This window comes from Corvus kubaryi, unplaced genomic scaffold (genome assembly GCF_017639235.1).
Source record: "Corvus kubaryi isolate FWS band 111438036 unplaced genomic scaffold, C.kubaryi_AGA036_p1.0 37284, whole genome shotgun sequence".
Classification (NCBI taxonomy): Eukaryota; Metazoa; Chordata; class Aves; order Passeriformes; family Corvidae; genus Corvus; species Corvus kubaryi.
Window position 1 is genome coordinate 3,057,394 of NW_024581088.1, and position 21,051 is coordinate 3,078,444.

Sequence of the window (21,051 nt, forward strand, 5' to 3'; positions counted from 1 at the left end):
TTGTAGGATTAACTCAAAGCTAAGTAGTCTCAACTAAGGTGCTAAAATAACTAAATTTCAGCAGCAACACAAAAAACCCCCTTCTTTCTGTAGGTCATTCAGGAGATTTCCAACTTACTTAAGACATTAGTAATAATCAAGGCTTCTTTATACTTCTGCTGCTAGAATTGTTTATAAAAGACTGATATATATGAGAATGAAGTTTTAGCAGCTTCTAAGAGCACATTTTTCTGTTGGAGTATTGCAACTTGTTGAGTTTACACGTATCTAGAGCAATAACCTGACATGCCTGGAGGAAGAGAGAACTGGTAGATAATTTAGCTGTAACAACTCCACATGCAAGTCAAGAAAAATCACCTCAAAAGACAAGACAGATCAGATAAACAAGACACTTCACAGCTTGCTGCTCCTGTAGAACCTGGCCGCATAATGTGGCTCAAGTTTTCAAAGGCGACATGTCTCCTATTAGATACGTAGACAAGTCAGGGCAGCCCATTGCATGTGATAATGTGCTGACTTTGGGAAAAAAAAGGCACTGTGTTGTTTCTAGGGCTTAGAGCACTTCAGACTACAAAGTGAATGGGACAGGAAAAAACCCCAAAAGCCCAAATTATCAACACTGCGAACTCAAAACACATCTAGTAGCCTTCTGGCTCTCAAGCACAGGCCAGCAAATTGCATTCTGGATGAACTGCATTCTGGATAAACTGGCAGGGAGTGGCAGAGTCAGCAGCTGTTTGAGGATTCCAGTAATGAAGATGCTGAACACTGGCACCTGCTACACTGAGGAGGAGGCAAACAGGCAAAAAGGAGCCAACTTTGAGAATTAATATAAAGGAACAACAATTGTCATATTATGTTGATGGCTTCAGCAACCTGAGACAGGGCTGATGGGGAGATAGAGGCTGATGGGGTTATCCTTCAGAGGAAGAGAGGCATTGCTTGTGGAATATCAGAGGGAAAAGGGATATTATGACATAACATAAATAAATCTTTAGTGAACCATGACTTTTGATACATAATAGAGTTCTCAAGCTCATCTTTGGAACTCCTTTAGAGTTGAGATGCTGACAGTGATTTTAAACATGATAGCTTTTAGACTGTAAAATGACACCTTAACAATCACAATATTAAAGATTAAATAGAAGATAACTACACATTTCCCCTTTGTCCCATAGCTCTACTCACTATCTGATGCAGTTGTTCTGCACCAGTTCAACACCTCCCAAACTAGCAGTGGCATAAGCATATCCCCATTCTAGGTGAAAAATCATGCTACATAAAACACAAGAGTAAACTTACTTTTGTTGAAGAATGGTTAGAGGATCAGGGACATGGATCATTGATAGAGCTGTAGGGTACAGATCAATAAAAGAGCTGTACAAGCAAAGGCCTGCATGAGAAAATGCCTGTGTGGGAAACAAGCCTGAGAACCAAAAGGGAGTTTTAAGGAGGTACAGTGCTGTGCTGATAAGATGTACTGACCATGAGAGGGGAGGAAGAACTTTGATTTCTCAAGTTAAAACATAAATAATAGAAGCTTGCCAATGTAGTCTTTTATCTAACCCAATTATGTAGAAACAAGAATGCGCTTTCATAAGTTTAAACCAATCAAGAACTGACAAGCATGTATGCTCATACTATGTAAGTGCCTTGTATTACCAATAAATGAAGCTTGCTTTATCAATCACACTGATTGTCTGCATGTCCTCCCTCGCCAAAGTCAGCAAGATACTTTCTGATTTGCAAAGCTACCTTGTCCAGAAAACAGACCAAGGAAATTCCAGAAATCATTTGAAGGCTATGGATGCACGAGCACATCAGAGAAGTGCCAGTTCAAGCTGTCTCCCCATGCAGAATTGCTCCCATCCCTGGAAGGTGATTTCTGATCCATAGGTACACAGTGGATCAAGCCAGGGAGCTTGTCCAAGGGAACAGAGAAGTGTTCCACAGAACTGGGGCACAGCCTCAGTATCTCAGAATCACATCTGGATACAAAGTTGGGTCAAATTAGGTTATCATCACATAAGTCTTCTAATAACATTTGGAAGAGTCTTTCCAAAGTACAAAATAACAGTGTCTCCTATTTTTGGATACCCATTCTTTAAGCAGTCTGCATGATGACAGATCAGTGTTCAGTGCAGATTCAAGAGACATCCTTGCTGCACTGTGGAAGCATAAGAATACGTTTTCCTACCCACTTGACAGTGAGTCACATATTATTGTGCCAGTGGGCAGGGTCAGCACAAAAGACACAGCAACTTAAGGAATAAGTGTAATTTACTATAATGCCAAACTGCAAAGAATTACAAAACCGTACGCTAAGCAATGCATCTAATTATTACTACAAAAGACTGCCAGTTGTGATTAAGAAAGATATACCACCAGTTACCCCAATACTTTACCCCTTCATCCAGATATGCACAACAACTGGGGAAGCCACTGTCACAGCAAAGGACTGGAGAACCACTCCCAGCAACTGGGAAACCCTGTAGTGCATCCACCTGCAGGCAACGAGGCTTCCGACTTCACTGTGACATGGTCCTGTTTTTCTACTGTTGAATAAACAACCATGATTTCTCATGTGGAAACATCTGGTTTCATTCTTCTCCTATTGGGCTTCTCCTAAAGCCTGGCCAAGGCTCAAGGAGGAACCAAGGGAATTGTCTTTGATCCTACGCCCCCAAACAAGGCCAGATGTGGACTCGTCTATTTTCTAAATACAGAAAGGTAAATACATGTTTCACCAATGAGCGGATATATATATATTATATTGCTAATAATACTTCATTAATGAGTGGGGGGGGGGGGGAAATAATATATATATGTGCCAGTTTGGACAAATTTGGAGGAAAATATCCTCTGATAGAAGGCAGGTTACAACCAGCCCTCCCCCACCAGGTTCAGGAAAAAATAAATTTTCCTCAGAGGAAAGTGAAAGAGATAAAAACTATTTATTTAACAAACACACAGGAAAAGGACAATAATGCTAAATAAGAAAACCTCTCACTGTGGAGAGAAAACCTGGGAAAATTTCAGAGTCCTTCTGTGTTAGGGACCGAGTCTGGAGAGCTGGCCAGAGTAACGACACGTACACCGATACGACTTGAGCATCGTTCTCCCTTTACTGTTTAACTATACAAGCTTATATCTACTTTTGCAAAGATTCACGCCCAGTCCCTCTAGACAGCCTCTAATCAGCGGGGGAGCCGACCAGTGTATAACTTTGCCAAGGACTCTCAGGGCTGCCTGCAGCCAGGTGCTTTCCAGGCCTGCCTGCAGCCAGGGGCCAGTTCAGGGGCTTTTCCTCAGCAACCCTGGGTTGTCCAATCTTTCCAGGGGTATCATATGCCCTTGTTCCATAAGGAATCCCTGTACACTTCTGTAGGTAGCCTCTCCCCTCCTCCTCGGAGCTGGGATGGGATGGGCCCTCCTCCGGGGCCTTGATGAAAAAAATCCTCCCGATGTGTTCTGATGTTGAAACAGTCCAGAAAAGAAGAAGGGAAAAAATCGAAATCCCAGGAAAACAAAGTTCAACTCTCCAGAGGGAAAGAAAACCGAAAAACTGGCTGGAAAAAGAAGCAAGCAGGGTGCTTCTCCACTCTCACTCTGCCGCCGCAGCTGAACACAGAGAGCCATCTCTACCTCTGTGTCCTTGAAACAACTGCTTTGAAGAAGTACACTCAGTTTTTTTCTCTCCCCCCTCTCAGGCTCCATTTAAAGGCATAGAAAGGCACAAAATTAATTTCTGGGTGTAAAGCAGCGATAGGGGATACACATCATAAAGTCACCCCAAGACAATATTTAACATTGGGTTATATATATAAGGTTCATCTAGAGGTCAACTTGCACTTAGGACATGTTGTTCAGGCCTCAGTCAGGGCCTGTTGTTCAGGCCTTAGTACTTCATATATGAAAGAATTAATTTTAATTTCTTTCCCCACATTTTGCCAGTTTCTCCCTTTCAAGCATCAGTTTTCTCCACTATCCTTTTTTAACCACTGGGGCAGTGGTTTTTATTAGAAGGAGTAGGCTATGGTTCAGTAGATCTAATGAACCTGGCTGCTCTTCCAAGATTCAGCTCTTAGAAAGGGTGTGACAACACCACTGTCCAATGTAAATCCCCAATGCAAAGCCTTGAGAAAAGTGTAACACCTTAAAAATAAACATTGGGAAAAACAAAACTCTTTAACACTGTCATTGCAGAATTACAAAGCGGGCATCTATTTCAGCACTGGGTGGGGGATTGTTCCTTGTAACATGCACACCCCTATCACAGTGTCCTGCAGTGGTAGGGAAGAGAAGAGAGATCCAACAGGCAGGAATTGTGCAGCAAGATTGATTTACTTAATTATTTTACAACTCTTTTATAGATTTTTTTCTTTATAGTCTAATTGGTCAAAGGATCAGCCATCCCTTGGGGTGATTGGCTAAAATCCTAAAACATTCATTGTCAAAATATTTTTCTACTATACTATAAACAAGGCTTTGCAAGGTTGCAGGTGTTCATTGTTTATAGAACTCTACAAATATCTTCCCTGAGAGAGAAAAGTATCTCATGGGACTGGAAAGAAGCAAGAAAAATTCTTGCTAGCAGCAATATTTGTATCCACACACCCCCAGCCATCTAACATACCAGTTTATATCTATGCAATTAATACACATTCATCACATTTCCCTGGAATCATACGTATTGCCAAACATTCCCATGAATTCTTTTACATCTTTAAATCCCTTCTCAGAATTCATTTACATTAGAGTTGGAGTTTCTTGAGGGTCTCTGGTGGTCATTTGGGGAACACCCCATTCCTCACATTTATTTTTTTATGGTCACAAGCCTTCTAAAACCAGTTCCTTCTCTTTGACTGCATTCCAGCTATGTGATCTGCTGAAAATATACCTTCTCATCAGGCACACAGTCTTTATTGTCAAGGCTAAGATATCCACTTGCACACCCAGGTGAATATAGGACTAAACACTGTCTATGTTTCGGAATTCACAAGACTAAGCACTACTTGCTGCAATTATTTTCCAAACACGTGCTACATAGTAACACCAATTTCAAAAACATCTTTTGAACAGAGTACCACTATCTAATAATCTTAAAACTTCCAGATCAGTTAGTCATAACTATCTATAATTCTTTGGTTTAACTTCGCCAAGATGTGCCTTTGCCCATGTAAAGCCTTGCAAATACATTCCTGCCTGTGATCTAACCCCAGCTACAACTTAGCCCCAAACAGCTGCTTCCTCAGGCAGGTGTTTGGCCATCCCCAGGCGTTGTAGGTAACCCAAAATGTTATTGTATTCCATATCTATCTGTGCCCAAAATTGCTACTTTAAGGCCTGGTGCCGTGGCCAGAAACAGGGCTGAGGGCTGCCCTGGCTTTTAAGTCTGAGCACTGAAGCAAAGCACACTCTGGCCTCGTGGTTTCAGGCTTGGGTAAAGAGCTCTCTTGCCTGGTAGCATTTGCTCAAGGTTGAGGTTCTGCTAATGAGGGGGTTGTTTCCCTTGAGTTTTTCTGGGCTTGCAACAGTAGCAACTCAGATAAACTGCATTTAGCAATCAGAAACCATTTCAGAGTGAATTTTGCAACACCTGTCAGCCACACAAAGCCTAAGCTGATCCAGGCTCAGGCACTGCTTGTCGGTGTGGAGAGTCAGTTCTCCCTCCGCCATCAGAGCAGGGACCTGAGGCAGTCAGCACCAACACTGGCAGAATCCAGCATGTTCAGTGAGCAGTAGCACTGATCTCACACACCCCAGCAATTCTTACCTGCCACTAGCACTGCTCTGTAAGCTCTCACCTTTCCTGGACGGTTTGCCACCATCCTTCCCCTTTGTCTCCCAGACCACACAGTTGCCTGCGAAGGCCATCTTCTTGGGGGAAGGGTCAGATACCATTTTCCCTTTGCCTCCCTACACGTGCTCACCTGTGGCAGGCACCATCTTGGAAGGCGTATTTCTGCCATTTTGGGTGCCCCTTTGTTCCCCAGCAGTTGGTGAGATTTAGCAATTTTGTACCTGGTGATTATTTGCTGTTATTTTTTTGCCTGTTGCTTGTTAGTAAACTGTTGTTTTTTCATTTATCTCTGCTCATATTCATTTTCTCTTTATTGGTAGAAAGGGATGGGTTGAAACTAAGCAGAGGTAACTCATTTAATGAGAGTGTCTACCTCTTAAAATTGTCTTGAACCAAGACACCAGGGCTCCATCCCATCTAACGGTGACTTGGAAAAACAAATGCCATCACTCTGAATGTCCGCCCCTCCCTTCTTCCCCTGGCTCTGTATGCTGAGCATGACACCACGCCATCTGCGATGGCCCTGCGGTCAGCTGTCCCGGCTGTGTCCTCCTAAACTCCTTGCGCACCCCCAGCCTCCTCACTGGTGGGGTGAAAAGTAGAAAAGGTCTTGGCTCTGTGCAAATACTGCTCAGAGATAATGAAAACATCCCTGAGTTATCATCACTGTTTCCAGAAGAAATCCAAAACAGGGTCCTTTACCAGCTAGTAAGAAAACTAATTATCCCAGTTAGGACCAGCACATCGCCTAAGGTGAAGACCACCACAATACTGAGCTAAAAAATCCCTGAATTTTCCTTTTAGAAGGAAAAAACTAAAGACCAAATGTTACAATCCACCCCTTAAGGCAGAGTAAATGAGGTTCATGTTAATAGGCCCTCTGGGGCAGATTAGAGTGAATGAACAGTGAAAGATCAGTACATATATATATATATAAGTATACATATATATTTATGTATGTATATGGCAGGTTTATTTTAGAACAATTTAGTTGCAATGGAAAATAGGTATGTAGCTGTTTCGGTTATTATCTACATTAATATAACAATATAGAAATACAAAGATGCCATACAAGAAAATACATAAGGAAAAGAAAGAAAGGGGAAGAAAGGATAAGAGTAGATAGTGGAGAGGATAAATATCACTACCCATGGATCCAGCAACAAGATTTGATTGTTACAGCTTAGATATCTGTTGGTCAAAGTGATGGTTGTAGTCCTGATCCATCAAGGGTAGGGGAAGCTCGTGAAACATGGAGTTCAATGGGTTAGTGTAAGTTCAGTTCAGGTGGGAACACCCAAATGCCTCCCCTGAAGGGAGGAGATTTACAGTGTCTGGTGCAACACTGCTGGTCATGCACAATCCTATTGTGGAAGGCCTCAGAAATGAGTCTGGAGGCACTTTGACGGTCTCCGATGGTTCTTACCAGCCTTCTCCCCCATCTGGATTAAAATCCATCTTGTCAGTTAAACAAAGGTCGATTTGTCTTAGTCATCCTCCTGTGGTGGGTGTACATTCCCTCTGCACCTGGGCTCTTCTTATACAGATCAGAGGTTTAATCACCACATACCCAAAATCTCTCCTTCCCTTTGGTTAGGAAGTACAAACCTGGCCTCAGCAAAGCACCTGCTGCTTTTGCAAACTTCCACTTGTTTGAATCACTAACCTTTAAAATTCCAGTCTCTCACACCAAACCAACACGTATGTCACTCCTCATGTTTCTTGATGACTTCTACTTTTCAGAACAAAAACACTTGCAATACTTGGGACAAGAGAGAACAAAAACACAAGGCACAGTTACTTTCCATTGCTCCTGTACTCACACGAGGCAGACATGCCAACCTTGAGAAACCCAGAGGTAACAGATACCCTCTCTAGAATTGCATGTCTGACACACAAAAAGTAAAAGCAAAACAATACTTCAGCTTTATGAAGAAAGAAAACATATAAAGAATACATTATTTAAACATATAAACATATAAAGAATACATATGGAAAACTGGGGTGGGGATTGAAAGAATACGTGTTTCTTAGAGAAGAGTCTTAATAAGCAATAGTTTTTACCCTTCACCAGAGGCATGCAAGCAGGTATTCCCAAAATGATACATCTATCCCTTTTCTGCAACTCTCCAGAAAAGCAGCTGTGGATGCCAGAGCATACACCTCTCTGCTACCCCTTACCCAGCATTACAAACACTAAACCAAATCCTGACACACTGATGAAAAAGAAGGTAACTCCCGAGAACCCTAAAATACAGTTGGATGCAAGTTTGTGTGAACTCAACTTTACAAACCACTGAAGATATATTCCCATAGGGAAAGACAAACAGCTCCTGCTAGATCCCCATGGGTCACTATCTGGGGAGAAAAAGTTATTTCAGCAGAGTACAAAACTACATGTTTCATGACGGTACCAAACAAGTGCTATTTCTTTAAAAAGGAGTTTATGCAGCAGTGTTGGAAATTGTAGGGACCTAATCAACAAGAAGGAAGATTTAACCTGTGAAACAGATAATCACTGATGGGAAAGATGTGGGTGATGTTCATGTGTTAGAAAAGCAAACTAAAGTTTAGGGCTTGACATGCTTCGATGCTCTCAGACCTGGGGAAGGAAGTTAAGAAAGCCTGGGAGAGAGATACACTTCTGAGAAGTGGACACCAGGAATGCAGAATTTATGGACCACAAGGGTATCTTGCAGATACCAGAGAAAACGAAAAAATTAACAAAGACAATTCAGCAACTGTACTGTAACTCTCCCTATCTGGGAAAAATATAACAAAAAGAGTGAAAATGTGGACTAATTAGAATGAGAAGCAAGAAATCATTAAATAATAGAAGACAGAATATTTATTAATAAGACAACTATATAGCTTGTAGCCAATGAACACTAATTCCTTTGTTTGCTAAAATGTATAAATAGTTAAAAGTTTTGATAATTGGGGTACATGTTTGGTGGAGCAATCTCCCATGTACCTCAGTGCTGAATAAAGCAATGTCGACTTTCTAACCTAACAAACTGGTTGGAGAGTTTATTTCCTGATTTTCAGTGACAATTACAAAGACGGAACACAACAAAATACATAATTAATATAAAAAATAATTAATAAAAAAATAATCGAACTAAACTAGACTAATCTTGGCTGTTGCAGCTTTCACCTCTTGGCTTCTTTGCCTTCTGGGCCAAGATACAATTCAGAATATTTAACTCTGCCAAATACTGTCCTGACTGATAGACAACATGGAGGATAGAAACTTTCAGTTCCCTTGAAGTTGCAAAACAGAGTTTAAAGACTAACTAGCAAAATAGATAAAAGAATGTAGAAGTAGACACACAGGATGATAAATGTAGCTGGAATCAGTGGAGAAATAGATAATGAGGAACATAGTGGTTTTTGTGGTACAGTTGTTAACAAGAACAAGAGTACATGTCCTAAGAGATGTTCAAGGCAAGATCATCTGTAACATTGGGGGCACTCAGTGAGTACAACCACCTGAGATCCCTTTAGATGGCCCTCTAGGACCATAAAAGGATTTCCAGTTGAAGGCAGATGCATACCAATCAGTTCTAGGAAAAGCGATGTTTATGCACTAGGAAATATGCTGTAATAAATACGTATGAACATGATAGAATAAAGTTGTGAAGTTTCACAACACACATTCAGTTAGAGGAAAAACCCTCTGAATGCATCCAGTGCTGTAATAAAGAATGCCTGCTTTCTGATACTTCAAATTGTGTAAGTATATTCTCTAGCCAATTTCTGTATCATATAAAGAACACAATTCCAAATTCTACAAACGAATACTTACAAGCTGTTAATTGCAAATGAATCTTTTTAAACAGACCTTGGCTAAAAATCTGCATTACTTTTCCTGCAGTTTGGTCCAGTGATCCCGTGTTACAGAGGTAGTTCAGTCTGACAGCTCTCAGATATCCTAGCATAGAAACTGTTGGGGTGCAAATCTACCACCACCAGTTTTTCTGATTTGCTGTGACACATCCACCCTAGCCACAGCACACACAGATTCAGGAGAGTCTCATCTTCACCAATCAGCATCTGTCCATGGCTGAACTATGCAGTCGCATTAGGATGATCTATTTTCACTGTTACAACATGTCATTGATCATCATTTATAATCAAAATTATAAAAATACTCTGTAAGCAACAATTTTCAGTTTCTTCCTTGCCACTATGACGCTCATGCATACACACAATAAGCTTAAGAGTAAGGGCGCTCACGGTACCAAAAACTGTTAAAAATAAAAAACCTCCTTAACACCAATGTAGCATTAAGAAGCAGGCGTTCTTTATTCAGACAGATGCACAAGGGGATATTTCCTCTGAAATATTGTGCATGCTAACTACAGAAAAGTTTATATACTATATTCATTGATTTTCCCAGAATAAACATACATATGGTAATCATTTTCCTCAAATCATTAACATATTTTTCCTACCCTTTACGCATGTGTTTTTCTGTCCTGGGGGTCTCTTTGGTGGTCCCTGGTAGTTGGTGGCCCCAAAGTCATACCTGGCCAGTCAGTGAACTGGTAAAAGTTGGCACAACCAGGCTGGTTGTGTTCCAGTTCTTCTTACAGAATGGGCATTGTGCAGTTCCAACACATCCAACAGCACTGATTCAGCACCAAGTCACAAGAAACCAGCAGTGCTTGCTAGGGGAGGATGAGGAGGAGGGGGACGGTTCATCACACAGCTGTGAGACCTCCCCAAAACCAAGGATAACTAATTCCATTTTTTTCTAGGTAATTTTATGGTACTCATCACCATGACTTTTTAGTCAGCCTACATGACCTCTGATACTCTTAAGAACCATTAAAAGAGTAAAACACAATTCCAGCAGCTGCTATTTGGAAAGTGTCCTACTGCAGCATCTAGGCATTCATAAGTTACACTGGAATCATGTAAACAAAATGAAATATTAATCACAGCACACCTGACCATCTGATAATTCCTGTCTTTACCAGTGTAATTATATTTACTAAGTCAACATGATGATCAGGTTGACTAATAATTACTTCAGCTCTGTGTGTCCATCAACACTTACACAGAGTATTTGAGAAGTGAATTAATCTAAACTCTATTGGTATTTCTTTAATTATAACAGCATTGGTGCTGACACATTTTTCAGAGAGAGAAATTGCTGTCCTCACTAGTGCCAGCTGGTCCTTTGTATTTCTGTGTCATACTGCAATGGTCACATGCAGCAAACCAAAGACTCAGATAGGTTTAAGGGCAAACAAAACCTTTTTCATTCTTCTGGGGCTCTCACAAAGAGCTAATCCAACACTAAGCACCCATTCATTTGGGGAAAAAAAAATCATCTGGTCAGTTTACAGCTGGTATCCAAAGCGGACACTTTTGCACAGTAGCTTCACACAGGCAAGTGCCCTGTGTCCTCCTTGGTGTACTGCTGCGTACCACAGCACACATCAGGGCACTGACTGGGAAACCAATCATCCCATCACTCTTCAGCAGTAATCAGTCCCCTCCACTTGGTCACTTCATTCCCTCTGCAGCTCTCTCCCTTGTTCCTATTATTGCATTTAACCAAATGAACCAGAACACTGACTTCCATGGAATCAATTACATGTCACAGAATCACAGAATCACCAGGTTGGAAGAGACCTCTAAGATCATCAAGTCCAACCCATACCCTAACACCGAGTGCCATGTCCAGTCTTTTTTTAAACACATCCAGGGATGGTGATTCCACCACCTCCCCCGGCAGACAATTCCAGTACTTCACCACTCTTTCCATGAAAAACTTTTTCCTAATATCCAACCTATATTCCCCTTGGTGCAGCTTAAGACTGTGTCTTCTCATTCTGTCGCTGCTGCCTGGAGAAAGAGACCAACCCCCACCTGTCTACAACCACCTTTCAGGAAGTTGTAGAGAGTGATGAGGTCACCTCTGAGTCTCCTATTTTCCAGGCTAAACAACCCCAGCTCCCTCAATCGCTCCTCATAGGGCTTGAGTTCCAAGCCCCTCGCCAGTCTTGTTGCATTCAAGCATCTCAACGTCCTTCCTGAACTGAGGGTCCCATAACTGGACACAGCACTCAAGGTGCAGCCTCACCAGTGCCAAGTACAGAGGAAGAATGACTTCCCTGGTCCTCCTGGCCACACTGCTTTTGATACAGGCCAGGATGCTGTTGGCCTTCTTGGCCACGAGGGCACGCTGCTGGCTCATGTTCAATCAACTGTTGACCAGGACCCGTAGGTCCCCTTCTGCCTGGGCACTGTCCAGCCACTCTGCCCCCAGCCTATAACATTGCAGGGGGTTATTGTGGCCAAAATGCAGGACTCGGTACTTGGACTTATTAAACTTCATCCTATTGGGACTCTGCCCATCCACCCAACCATTTCAGGTCTCTCTGCAGAGCTCTCCTACCTTCCAACAGATCGACACACGCTCCCAGCTTAGTGTCATCCACAAATTTACTAATGAAAGATTCAATACCCTCATCCATGTCAATAAAAATATTGAACAGAACTGGCCCCAGCACAGACCCCTGAGGGACACCACTGGTGACTGGCAGCCAACTGGATGCAGCACCGTTCACCAGCACTCTCTGGACCCGGCCATCCAGCCAGTCCTTAACCCAGCAAAGAGTGCTCCTGTCCAAGCCGTGGGCTGCCAGCTTTTCCAGGAGTATCCTGTGGGAGACAGTGTCAAAGGTCTTGCTGAAGTCCAAACAGACAACATCCACGGCCCTTCCTGCATCCACCAGGTGGGTCACCTGGTCATTGAAGGAGATCAGGTTGGTCAAACACGACCTACCCCTCCTAAACCCACGCTGGCTGGGTCTGATCCTCCGGCCATCCTGTAAGTGCTGTGTGATGGCACTCAACATAAACTGCTCCATTACCTTCCCGGGTACCGAGGTCAAACTAACTGGCCTATAATTACTAAGATCCTCTTTCCTACCTTGCATTAAAGGAAGAATATTGGCACGTCTGTCAATCCTATTATGAGGTTCTCTTCACCCAGAATAAAAAGTCCAGCGACCAAAAATAAAAGTCAACGCAACAAGCCAGAGTTTGGGAATGTGTCAGGAACTTTCTCCTCAAAAAATTACAAACATACAATCTTTTCAGAGGAACACAAGTTTCAACCAAACTTCTATGAAAAGGTTTTCATGTCCTGATGGACAAGAAAAAAGTTTACCAGTAGTGGTATCTCAGTTGTCCCTAGGGTCCCCTGTACCAGGCTGTTTAGGAGACAAACTTTTAAGCCATCCAATTTACATAACAGAATTACAAGTCTATTTTTAAAATTTTGTTACTGATTTTCATTTCATTAAAATGCTTTACTGGATTTTGTTATCTTAAATGCAGTGTTAAAGTTAGACAAGCAGAAAAAAATATTAGGTATAGTCTTGCTGACTTTGGCAGGGGAAGACATGCAGACAATCAGTGTGATTGATAAAGCAAGCTTCGTTTATTGATAATAGAGAGGCACTTATATAGTATGAGTATACATGCTTGTCAGTTCTTGATTGGTTTAAACTTATGAAAGCGCATTCTTGTTTCTACATAATTGGGTTAGATAAAAGATTACATTTGGCAAGCTTCTACTATTTATGTTTTAACTTGAGAAATCAAAGTTCTTCCTCCCCTCTCATGGTCAGTATATCTTATCAGCACAGCACTGTACCTCCTTAAAACTCCCTTTTAGTTCTCAGGCTTGTTTCCCACACAGGCATTTTCTCATGCAGGCCTTTGCTTGTACAGCTCTTTTGTACCCTTCAGCTTTATCAATGATCCATGTCCCTGATCCTCTAACTATTCTTCAACAGTATATTTAAAAAAGGAGTCTAAAAGTTGCTCCTTATTGTGACATACTGACTGAAAGACTTGTACACTGACAACTCAGCTATGTGATTAGCAGCTGCACTCATGAAATAGTCACCATGCAGATGTTTCTCTCAAGCACCTCACATACCAAACCTTTGGTAAAAGAAGCCTGAAAACAAAGAACTGGCAACACAGCAGGTGATACCCAAAATATTTTGTGATTAGACACACTGTTGTGAAGCCGAGAGAGTCTAATAAGGTTATAGATCCATACAGGTGTACAGTTATATGCCAACCTCTCTTTAACACCAGGCACACAGGCTTCTGCAGCAATTCTTTGTTGTCAGCTAGAGTTGTTCTTTGCTAATAGCCACGCTGTCGCACACAGGGCCACCAAGTTGATTAGAGGGATGGAACAACTCAGTGAGGAAAGGCTGAGAGAATTGGGATGTTCAACCTGGACAAAAGAAGGCTCCAAGACCTAATTGCAGCCTTCCAGAACCTGAAGGTAGCCTACAAAAGAGCTAAACAGGGACTTTGAACAAGGGCCTGGAGAGACAGGACTAAGGGGAAGGGCTTCACACTGACAGAGGGCAGGGTTAGACGGGATATTTTGAAGGTGGTGAGGCACTGGCACAGGTTGCCCAGAGAAGCTATGGCTGCCCCATCCCTGGAAGTGTTCATGATCAAGTTGGGCAGCCCTAGGAGCGACCTGGTCTTGTGGAAGGTGTCCCTGCCTGTGAAAAATGCATTTTATAGTGCTGGCTTTCACAGATGTGTTGTGCATTGTAATGTTGGCCCTGTGGAAGTGGTTTCGTTGTTATGAGGGACTGGGTGTTCACTTTCACTGAGGTTTAGAGCTATTTTTAACATGAACTCTGTATTGAGATAGGAGGATTGTTGTAACTGGGTAACATCTAACCAATGAGGGAATCAAAACCTCTTGAATGTACGGAAAAGTAGCAACTGCCCTCTCCGAAGACAACTGCACACGCTCTAAAAAGGCGGGATGGGGGAGGAGCCATGCTAATTAGCTCAAAAAAGGTTTTAATATGAAAAATGGTTTATAAATATGTTGTTACCTGATGCAATACCCAGGGGTGTGTAAGGGGGATTGCTACTGTTGATTGTGTGCCCTGGCTGTGGCTATGCACCCAGGGCTGTTACCTTTTGCCTTGTTGACTTTGTCCCTTATTATTTCAAAATTTGGTGGAAGACTGAGTTCTATTTCTCACACTGCCCACGGCAGGGAGTTCGAACTAAATAATCTTTAAGGTCCTTTTCAACCCTGAGCTTTCTGTGATTCCATACTTTCTACCCAGCGGCTCGCAGCTGCCTGCCTCGGGTGAGGCGAGGGCTCCTCACTTCACCGCCGCGCGCTGCCGTACACAGGCCCGAGCTGGACCCAGGCCTCTCCCCCGCTCGCAGCCGCGAATGCCAGGCCTGAGGAGCCGCTGTCCCAAGGCCAGCCCAGCTTTCCCCGCAGCTCATGTACCCGCCCCGCTCCGCCCCTTCCCTTCCGCGCCCGGCGGCCGCCGCCGCGCGCAGGGCTCGGGCATGCGCGCACCGCCCTGCCAGCCAGTGGGAGGCGCGGTAGTGCGGCGGCAGCGCCCCCTGCTGCCAGCGGCTGAGCCGGGCGGAGCCGGCGGAAGGAGCCCCCGAAAGAACAGCGCGAGCAGCAGCCCCGACCACCGACCCCCCCCGCCCAGCCCCTCACAACCCCACAGCCTCCGGGGCCGCGCGTCACGGTCCGTCCCTCGCCCCGCCCCGCCGGGCCCGGACCCGCCCTCCCACTCACCCGCCTCCCCCCCCCCCGGGCGCCGCCCCCCACGCACCAGTCCCGGGCGCAGGCAGTCCGGTCCCTCTAGCTGGAGACGCCGCACGGCTGCGGAGGGAAGGCCGGGGCTGCGGCGGTTTCCCCGCGGGCTCTCGCCGCTGTCGAGTGGCCCCGTTCCTCCCGCGCGGTATCGGGCTGACCCCAGCGCCGCAGCGGGCGGGGGATGGTTTCTCGCGCAGCCGCGGCGGCGCAGGCGCTCGCGGGGGCCGCCGGGAGACGCAGTCTCGGGGCCGGAGCTCCCGCCGGGCACCGCGCCAGGGGCACGGGCAGGGAATGGGCGGCCTTGCCCTGCCGCGCCCTTCGTGCGGCCCGGTCGGGGGCGGGGAGGGCTTCGGGCCCTCACTGTAAGCTCCTGTTCGCACGGATAGGCCACGGTGAACGCCCAGAACTGCTCTCCAGAACCAACTGTTATAAACATATATTATAGTAGTGGCTTCTCGCAAAGTATTAAAGTAGATATTATATAATGTTAGAAATGCTTTTTGCTGTGTGGATGTAGTTTTCTCTCGTTTTAGCAAGAATGTTAGCAAGTGTGAGTAAGATAACCTCCGAGCGAGCAGAGGATGAGGCCCAAGGAGCTGCTAATCAACACTTTGTCCAGAGAACAAAAGGGCCCAAAGGCTGCTCCGCCCGGAGAACGGGCGGCCAGGAGGGTCCGAGAACCCTTATCACCGCTCTGCCCGGGGGGCAAAGAGGCCCAAAGCTGCAATCAGCCCTGACTGTCTGGAGAATTAAGAGATCCACCCTACCATCGACTCTTACCTAGCGGGCCCAACCCCAAGAATCAAAAGAAATAAAACCACAAGGCCAAAGACTACGCATGCTCTAAAAAGGCGGACCCAAGGAGTGGCCATGCAGAACAATTCCTGGACAAGTTTTAATAGGAATAGAGAACAGACAGTAAAAATGGTATAAAAAGGACTCACCTCGAGCATCAGGTGTGCTCTTGGCAGAGCGCCAAGGCACCCGGCTGTTATCCCTTTGCTTTATTTTATGTGTCTCTTATTGTCTTTATATTAAACCCTTTAAATTCTCACAGGAGAGTGAACCTCGTTTTTCACACAACGATGGCAGCAACAGCCTCCGCCAGCAGAAAGCCTTACTTTGGCTTAATCAGGAACTTCATAGCAGAGCAGTCTTTTATTTCATTTTCAAAGACGTTAAACATAATGGATGGATCCTTTTTTCCTGGCTAAAAAGAGTCAAATGTTTTGTCTGACATGACTACTCCTTTCCTTTGAATTTAGCTTCAATGTAGTAAATGTGGATGGGAAGTTTTCCATTCAAAGGAAAATGCTGCATTTCAAAATTTGATCCCAGTCAAAAGTACTGCTATTAAAACCAAGAAATTTTTAATCAAGCTATCATTTTTCATAAATAACATTTTATTTACAGTGTGTAGACTCCTAAAACAGCTGATGTATTTTCAAAATGTTCACAGTGCATTTTAGAGTTCATCAAGAATAGCCACCAAACAGTACATCTTCAAGTAAATCTCATTTGTAAAGGAAATGGAAGCATGCTCATTTGAAAGCATTCAGCTTCCTCCTAGTTGTAATAAATAGCAAGAAATCCATCTGGGGAATAAAGCTCAGAAGCTTGGAAAGGGCCCTGCAGGATATGCTTTGGCCATTCTTGTACCATCACTGGAGGCTGTGGACTTGTGCAAAACAAATACCCAGCTGCAAACACTGACCAGAGTACCCTGAACAAATGATCTGAGTGATTCAAGATATCATGGCTCTTATGGTTCCTTGCCACTGTTCAGTTGGACATAACTGTCCTTATCATTTACACTGTGGGAGACAGAAGCATTCTGCAGCAGCCTAGAAGAGCAAATCCCAAACCCCAACAACCAAAACACTTCAAAACCCCCAAAAGATTTTTAAAAAGCCATCCCCTACCCATCGCCACCTTAACCTAAACCAGTAGATTTCACCCTGCAGTACTTGGATGGCTCCTTTTTGCAGACCCTGTGCAGGAAAGGCATAACCACTGGTGAAGAACTTCAGCACCAAATCTTTCTAAGCAGCCACAACTATTTACTGTATCAATTTGTCTGTTCCCTTTGCTGTTTACATGGCATTTGCAGTGGAAGGCATTCATAACTTCATGCTCCACCATATCTTCATGCTGCCATCTTCCAGCTGCACCTTACTGCACACACAGCTGATACTGACCATTTCATACAGATTTAGATATTGTAAGTACACCCTGCTCAAAAGTTACTCAAGCGAATCCTTCGGGAAGACAGGAGGAGTTTACCTGCCTATGAAATGTAAACTCACTGCCAGGACATCCTTCAGAGGCTGTGTCCAGACTGTTGCCCTGCAGGCATGGATTGTTCTAGGGGTAGAGAAGATGCCTTTTGATTACACAACATCACATTATGATTCATTTTGAGAGTCCTGTGTGCCAGCTGCTTCCTGCTGGTAAGACCATTATTGCTATGACATGGGTCCTCAGAAGAGTGGAAATTTGGTATTTCTCCAGGTCAGGATTCTTCCCATTCATTTGTATCCCTCTGTGTGCATCAACACATACAAGTAACCAAGGGCAACCATGAAACCACAGCCAAAATGCAAAGAGTAGATTTATTTCATTACCTCGCTAATAGCACCTTGTGCAATCGGAATTGCTAAGTTGAAAACTTACATGCCTGTAGTTTTTGTCAGTGTCTATGTATCATTTAATATTTTTGTGTATTGTTTAGTATGTGTTGGTGTTTGTGTATTACTTGCTATTTTGCACACAGCACGGCTAAGAAACTTAGTGTGGATATTACAAGTATGTTTAAGATCATTGGTGATTTGACTGATAACGATCAGATGCCTAAAACCTCGCCACTGAAATGCTTATTGAAGCATTGGACAGAAGCAGCATGTGAATTACTTAAGTGAAAAATGACTGAAGATTGTAACCATTGGTGGCCGATGTATACTTAGGAGGATCAAGAAAAATGGCCAGAAAATGGCACATTAAATGATAATACCCATATTGCAATTAATGTTGTTTTGTAGAAGGGAGAATAAGTGGGATGCAGTTCCTTATGTCAACTTGTTTTTCACTCTAAGAAATCATCCAGAATGGCAAAAGGAATGCAGTAGGATCCCCCTCACTTGGTAACAATTGAGTGAGTATTGTAATAATTGGTGGCTGAAGTATACATTGGCAATTGGCTTTGTAATAATTGGTTACACTATTGCTGGGGAATGAAAAAGTAAAATTTTAATCAGTACAGGAGCAACTTACTCAGTACTGAATATGTGCAGAAGAAAACATAGCTTGGAATCTGTAAGCATTGAGGGTGCTTTTGGATCCTTTTGGATCGGGGATCGATGGGTGTCCCAGAGAATGCCTTGGTGCTGGCTAAAACCAGCCAGGTCCCTGAGTCCTCTGGTCCCGCTTAATGAAGTCCCATCTGGGCTGCCAAAAAACTGTCACACAGAGGGTGTGACAGGGAGGAAAGAGAACAGGCCTTTTTTTTAACACCAATTACTATTTAAATTAAGAAAATAGTGGGGAACACACCAATTGGGCCTGAATGCCCAATCCCTTGTTGGAAGGAGAATTATTGGGAAAATTGGATGTTCAAATAACTTTCTGGGATAGGGAAATATGAATTCACGAATCAAAAGAGTTGGAAGAAATCCCAGAGGAGGTAGAGAATGCTGTAACCCTGTTGGTATAGGCAGCTGAGATGCCTGGATGATCAAAGGTAGCCAAACTGGTGAGGATTACTCTCAAAGCTGAAGCCAGACTGGTAAAGTGAAAACAATATTCTATTAAGTGGGAGGCAGGGGAGGGGTATAGAAAAATTTTTAAAATATGGGTTATTGAAAGAGTGTGAATCAGAATATAACACACCAATATTACCAGTTAAAAAGCAAAATGTGAAATATAGATTGGTACAAGATTTAAGGGCCATTAATAAAAAAGCACCTGATACTCACCTAGTAGTAGCTAATCTGTACACATTCCTGACAGCACTGAAAGGGAATTATGATTGGTTCACAGTCCTTGATCTTAAGGATGCCTTTTTCTGTAATACCTCTTGACTTATACTTAGAAATTGTTTGCTTTTGAGTGGGGGAATCCAAACATGGGGCAAAAGGTACAGCTAACATGGATTGAGCTACCCCAGGGTTTCAAAAGAGCCCCACTGTTTTTGACAATCATTTGGGGAAAAAAATTGGAAAGCTGGAAAAAGAAAATCTGGACAAAACTCTACTACAATGTGTAGATGATATTCTGCCAGCAACCAAGACTGAAAGTAAGTGCCTTGATGCTACTGTAAGTCTGTTAAATTTCCTGGGACAATCTTGATACAATCTGAGAGTGTCAAAGAGAATGGCACAAATAGGCAAAGAAGCAGTAATATGTCTTAGAGATCTCACAGGGAAAAAAAGAAGCTTGGGAGGCAACTGAAAAGAAGTCATTCGCCAGACTCCAGAGCCAAGGACTACGAGCCTTCTTAAGTATGGCCAGGTGGGGGGTCAGTTTTGATTGCCAGCTATGGTGTTCTGGCAAAACCCTTGTATGGCCCTCCACTGAAAAATACTTGGTATAGATTCCTGAGTGTCAGAGGGCCTTTGAAACCCCAGAAGAGCCTTAATGCCAAACCCTGCATCGGGACTCCCACACTTAAACCAAACCATCTGGCTATTTCTGCATGAATGGATGCAGCTGGCACTAGGGGTACTGGCACGGCATTTGGGGTCATGCAAGCAGCCTGTGAGGTACTTTTCCAAACAATTGGACAATGCAAGTAAAGGATGACCTGGATGCTTGAGAGCAATGGTAGCTACAGAGCTTTTAACCCAGGAAGCATGAAAGTTGATATTGTGAGTGTAGCGGGTTGGGTTTGTAACCGGGCGGAAACACCAATTTAGTGTAGTGGTTTGGCCCAAAATACTCATTACTGTTTATCTTCTGTGAGATAAGAATTAGGAGAAACACAAAACAGGCACCAAACTTGAAAGAATATAAAGAAGTTTATTAACAGACCTAAAAGAAGGAAAAAAATTATACCACCTTCAGAACTCTCCTCCTACCCCCACCTTCCTCCCTTCTCCCACTGACATTGTAAAAAGACAACCCTTAAGGATGTTCAGTCTGTTTACCACTTCCATAGTAACCTTGTTCAGTCCATTTAGAAAGAGAAGTCTCTTCTTGCTCGTGCTATGAAAACATTATCACAACGAGACAGCCGCCCACTTCCAAATATTGTTCAGTCCATTTAGGAAGAAGTCTCTCTGTTCACATGTGAGTCCTTTTCCCCCAACTTGCAGCTTTTCCCGCAACTGCTTTCGAGGGTCCACTCTTGAAGTTTTTTGGGGTACAATTTTAAGGTTGAGCCGTTCAGAAACAAAAACAGAGGCCCTTCTCCTTCCCTGGGAGCAAAGGAGCAAAGGCCCTTCTCCTTCCCTTCATCGTTAGGACTATCTCTGGGAGCATCTCTAGGAACTGAGGTTTTCTCCTTTCCCATTTGGAGCAAAAGTCCTCATCTGGTCCATCTCTCCCTGTCCAAACTTCTCATGAAATTACAGCTGCGTCAGCATCTGCCTATCTCAGCGCAGGTGCTTTTGCTCAC

The 21,051-nt window shown here is 43.6% G+C and overlaps 1 protein-coding gene across 1 annotated transcript in view; it reads right to left on the reverse strand.

The window, feature by feature from the left end:
- Window positions 1–15,640, reverse strand: part of GTF2I (general transcription factor IIi) — a 78,593-nt gene extending 62,953 nt beyond the window's left edge. The window contains exons 1-2 of the mRNA XM_042026582.1: window positions 15,457–15,640; window positions 1,303–1,393 (exon numbers count right to left, since the gene is read on the reverse strand). Of these exons, the coding sequence (XP_041882516.1) occupies window positions 1,303–1,343 (41 nt within the window). The 5' untranslated portion in view covers window positions 1,344–1,393; window positions 15,457–15,640. The remainder of the gene's footprint in view (window positions 1–1,302; window positions 1,394–15,456) is intronic.
- Window positions 15,641–21,051: the final 5,411 nt, after the last annotated feature.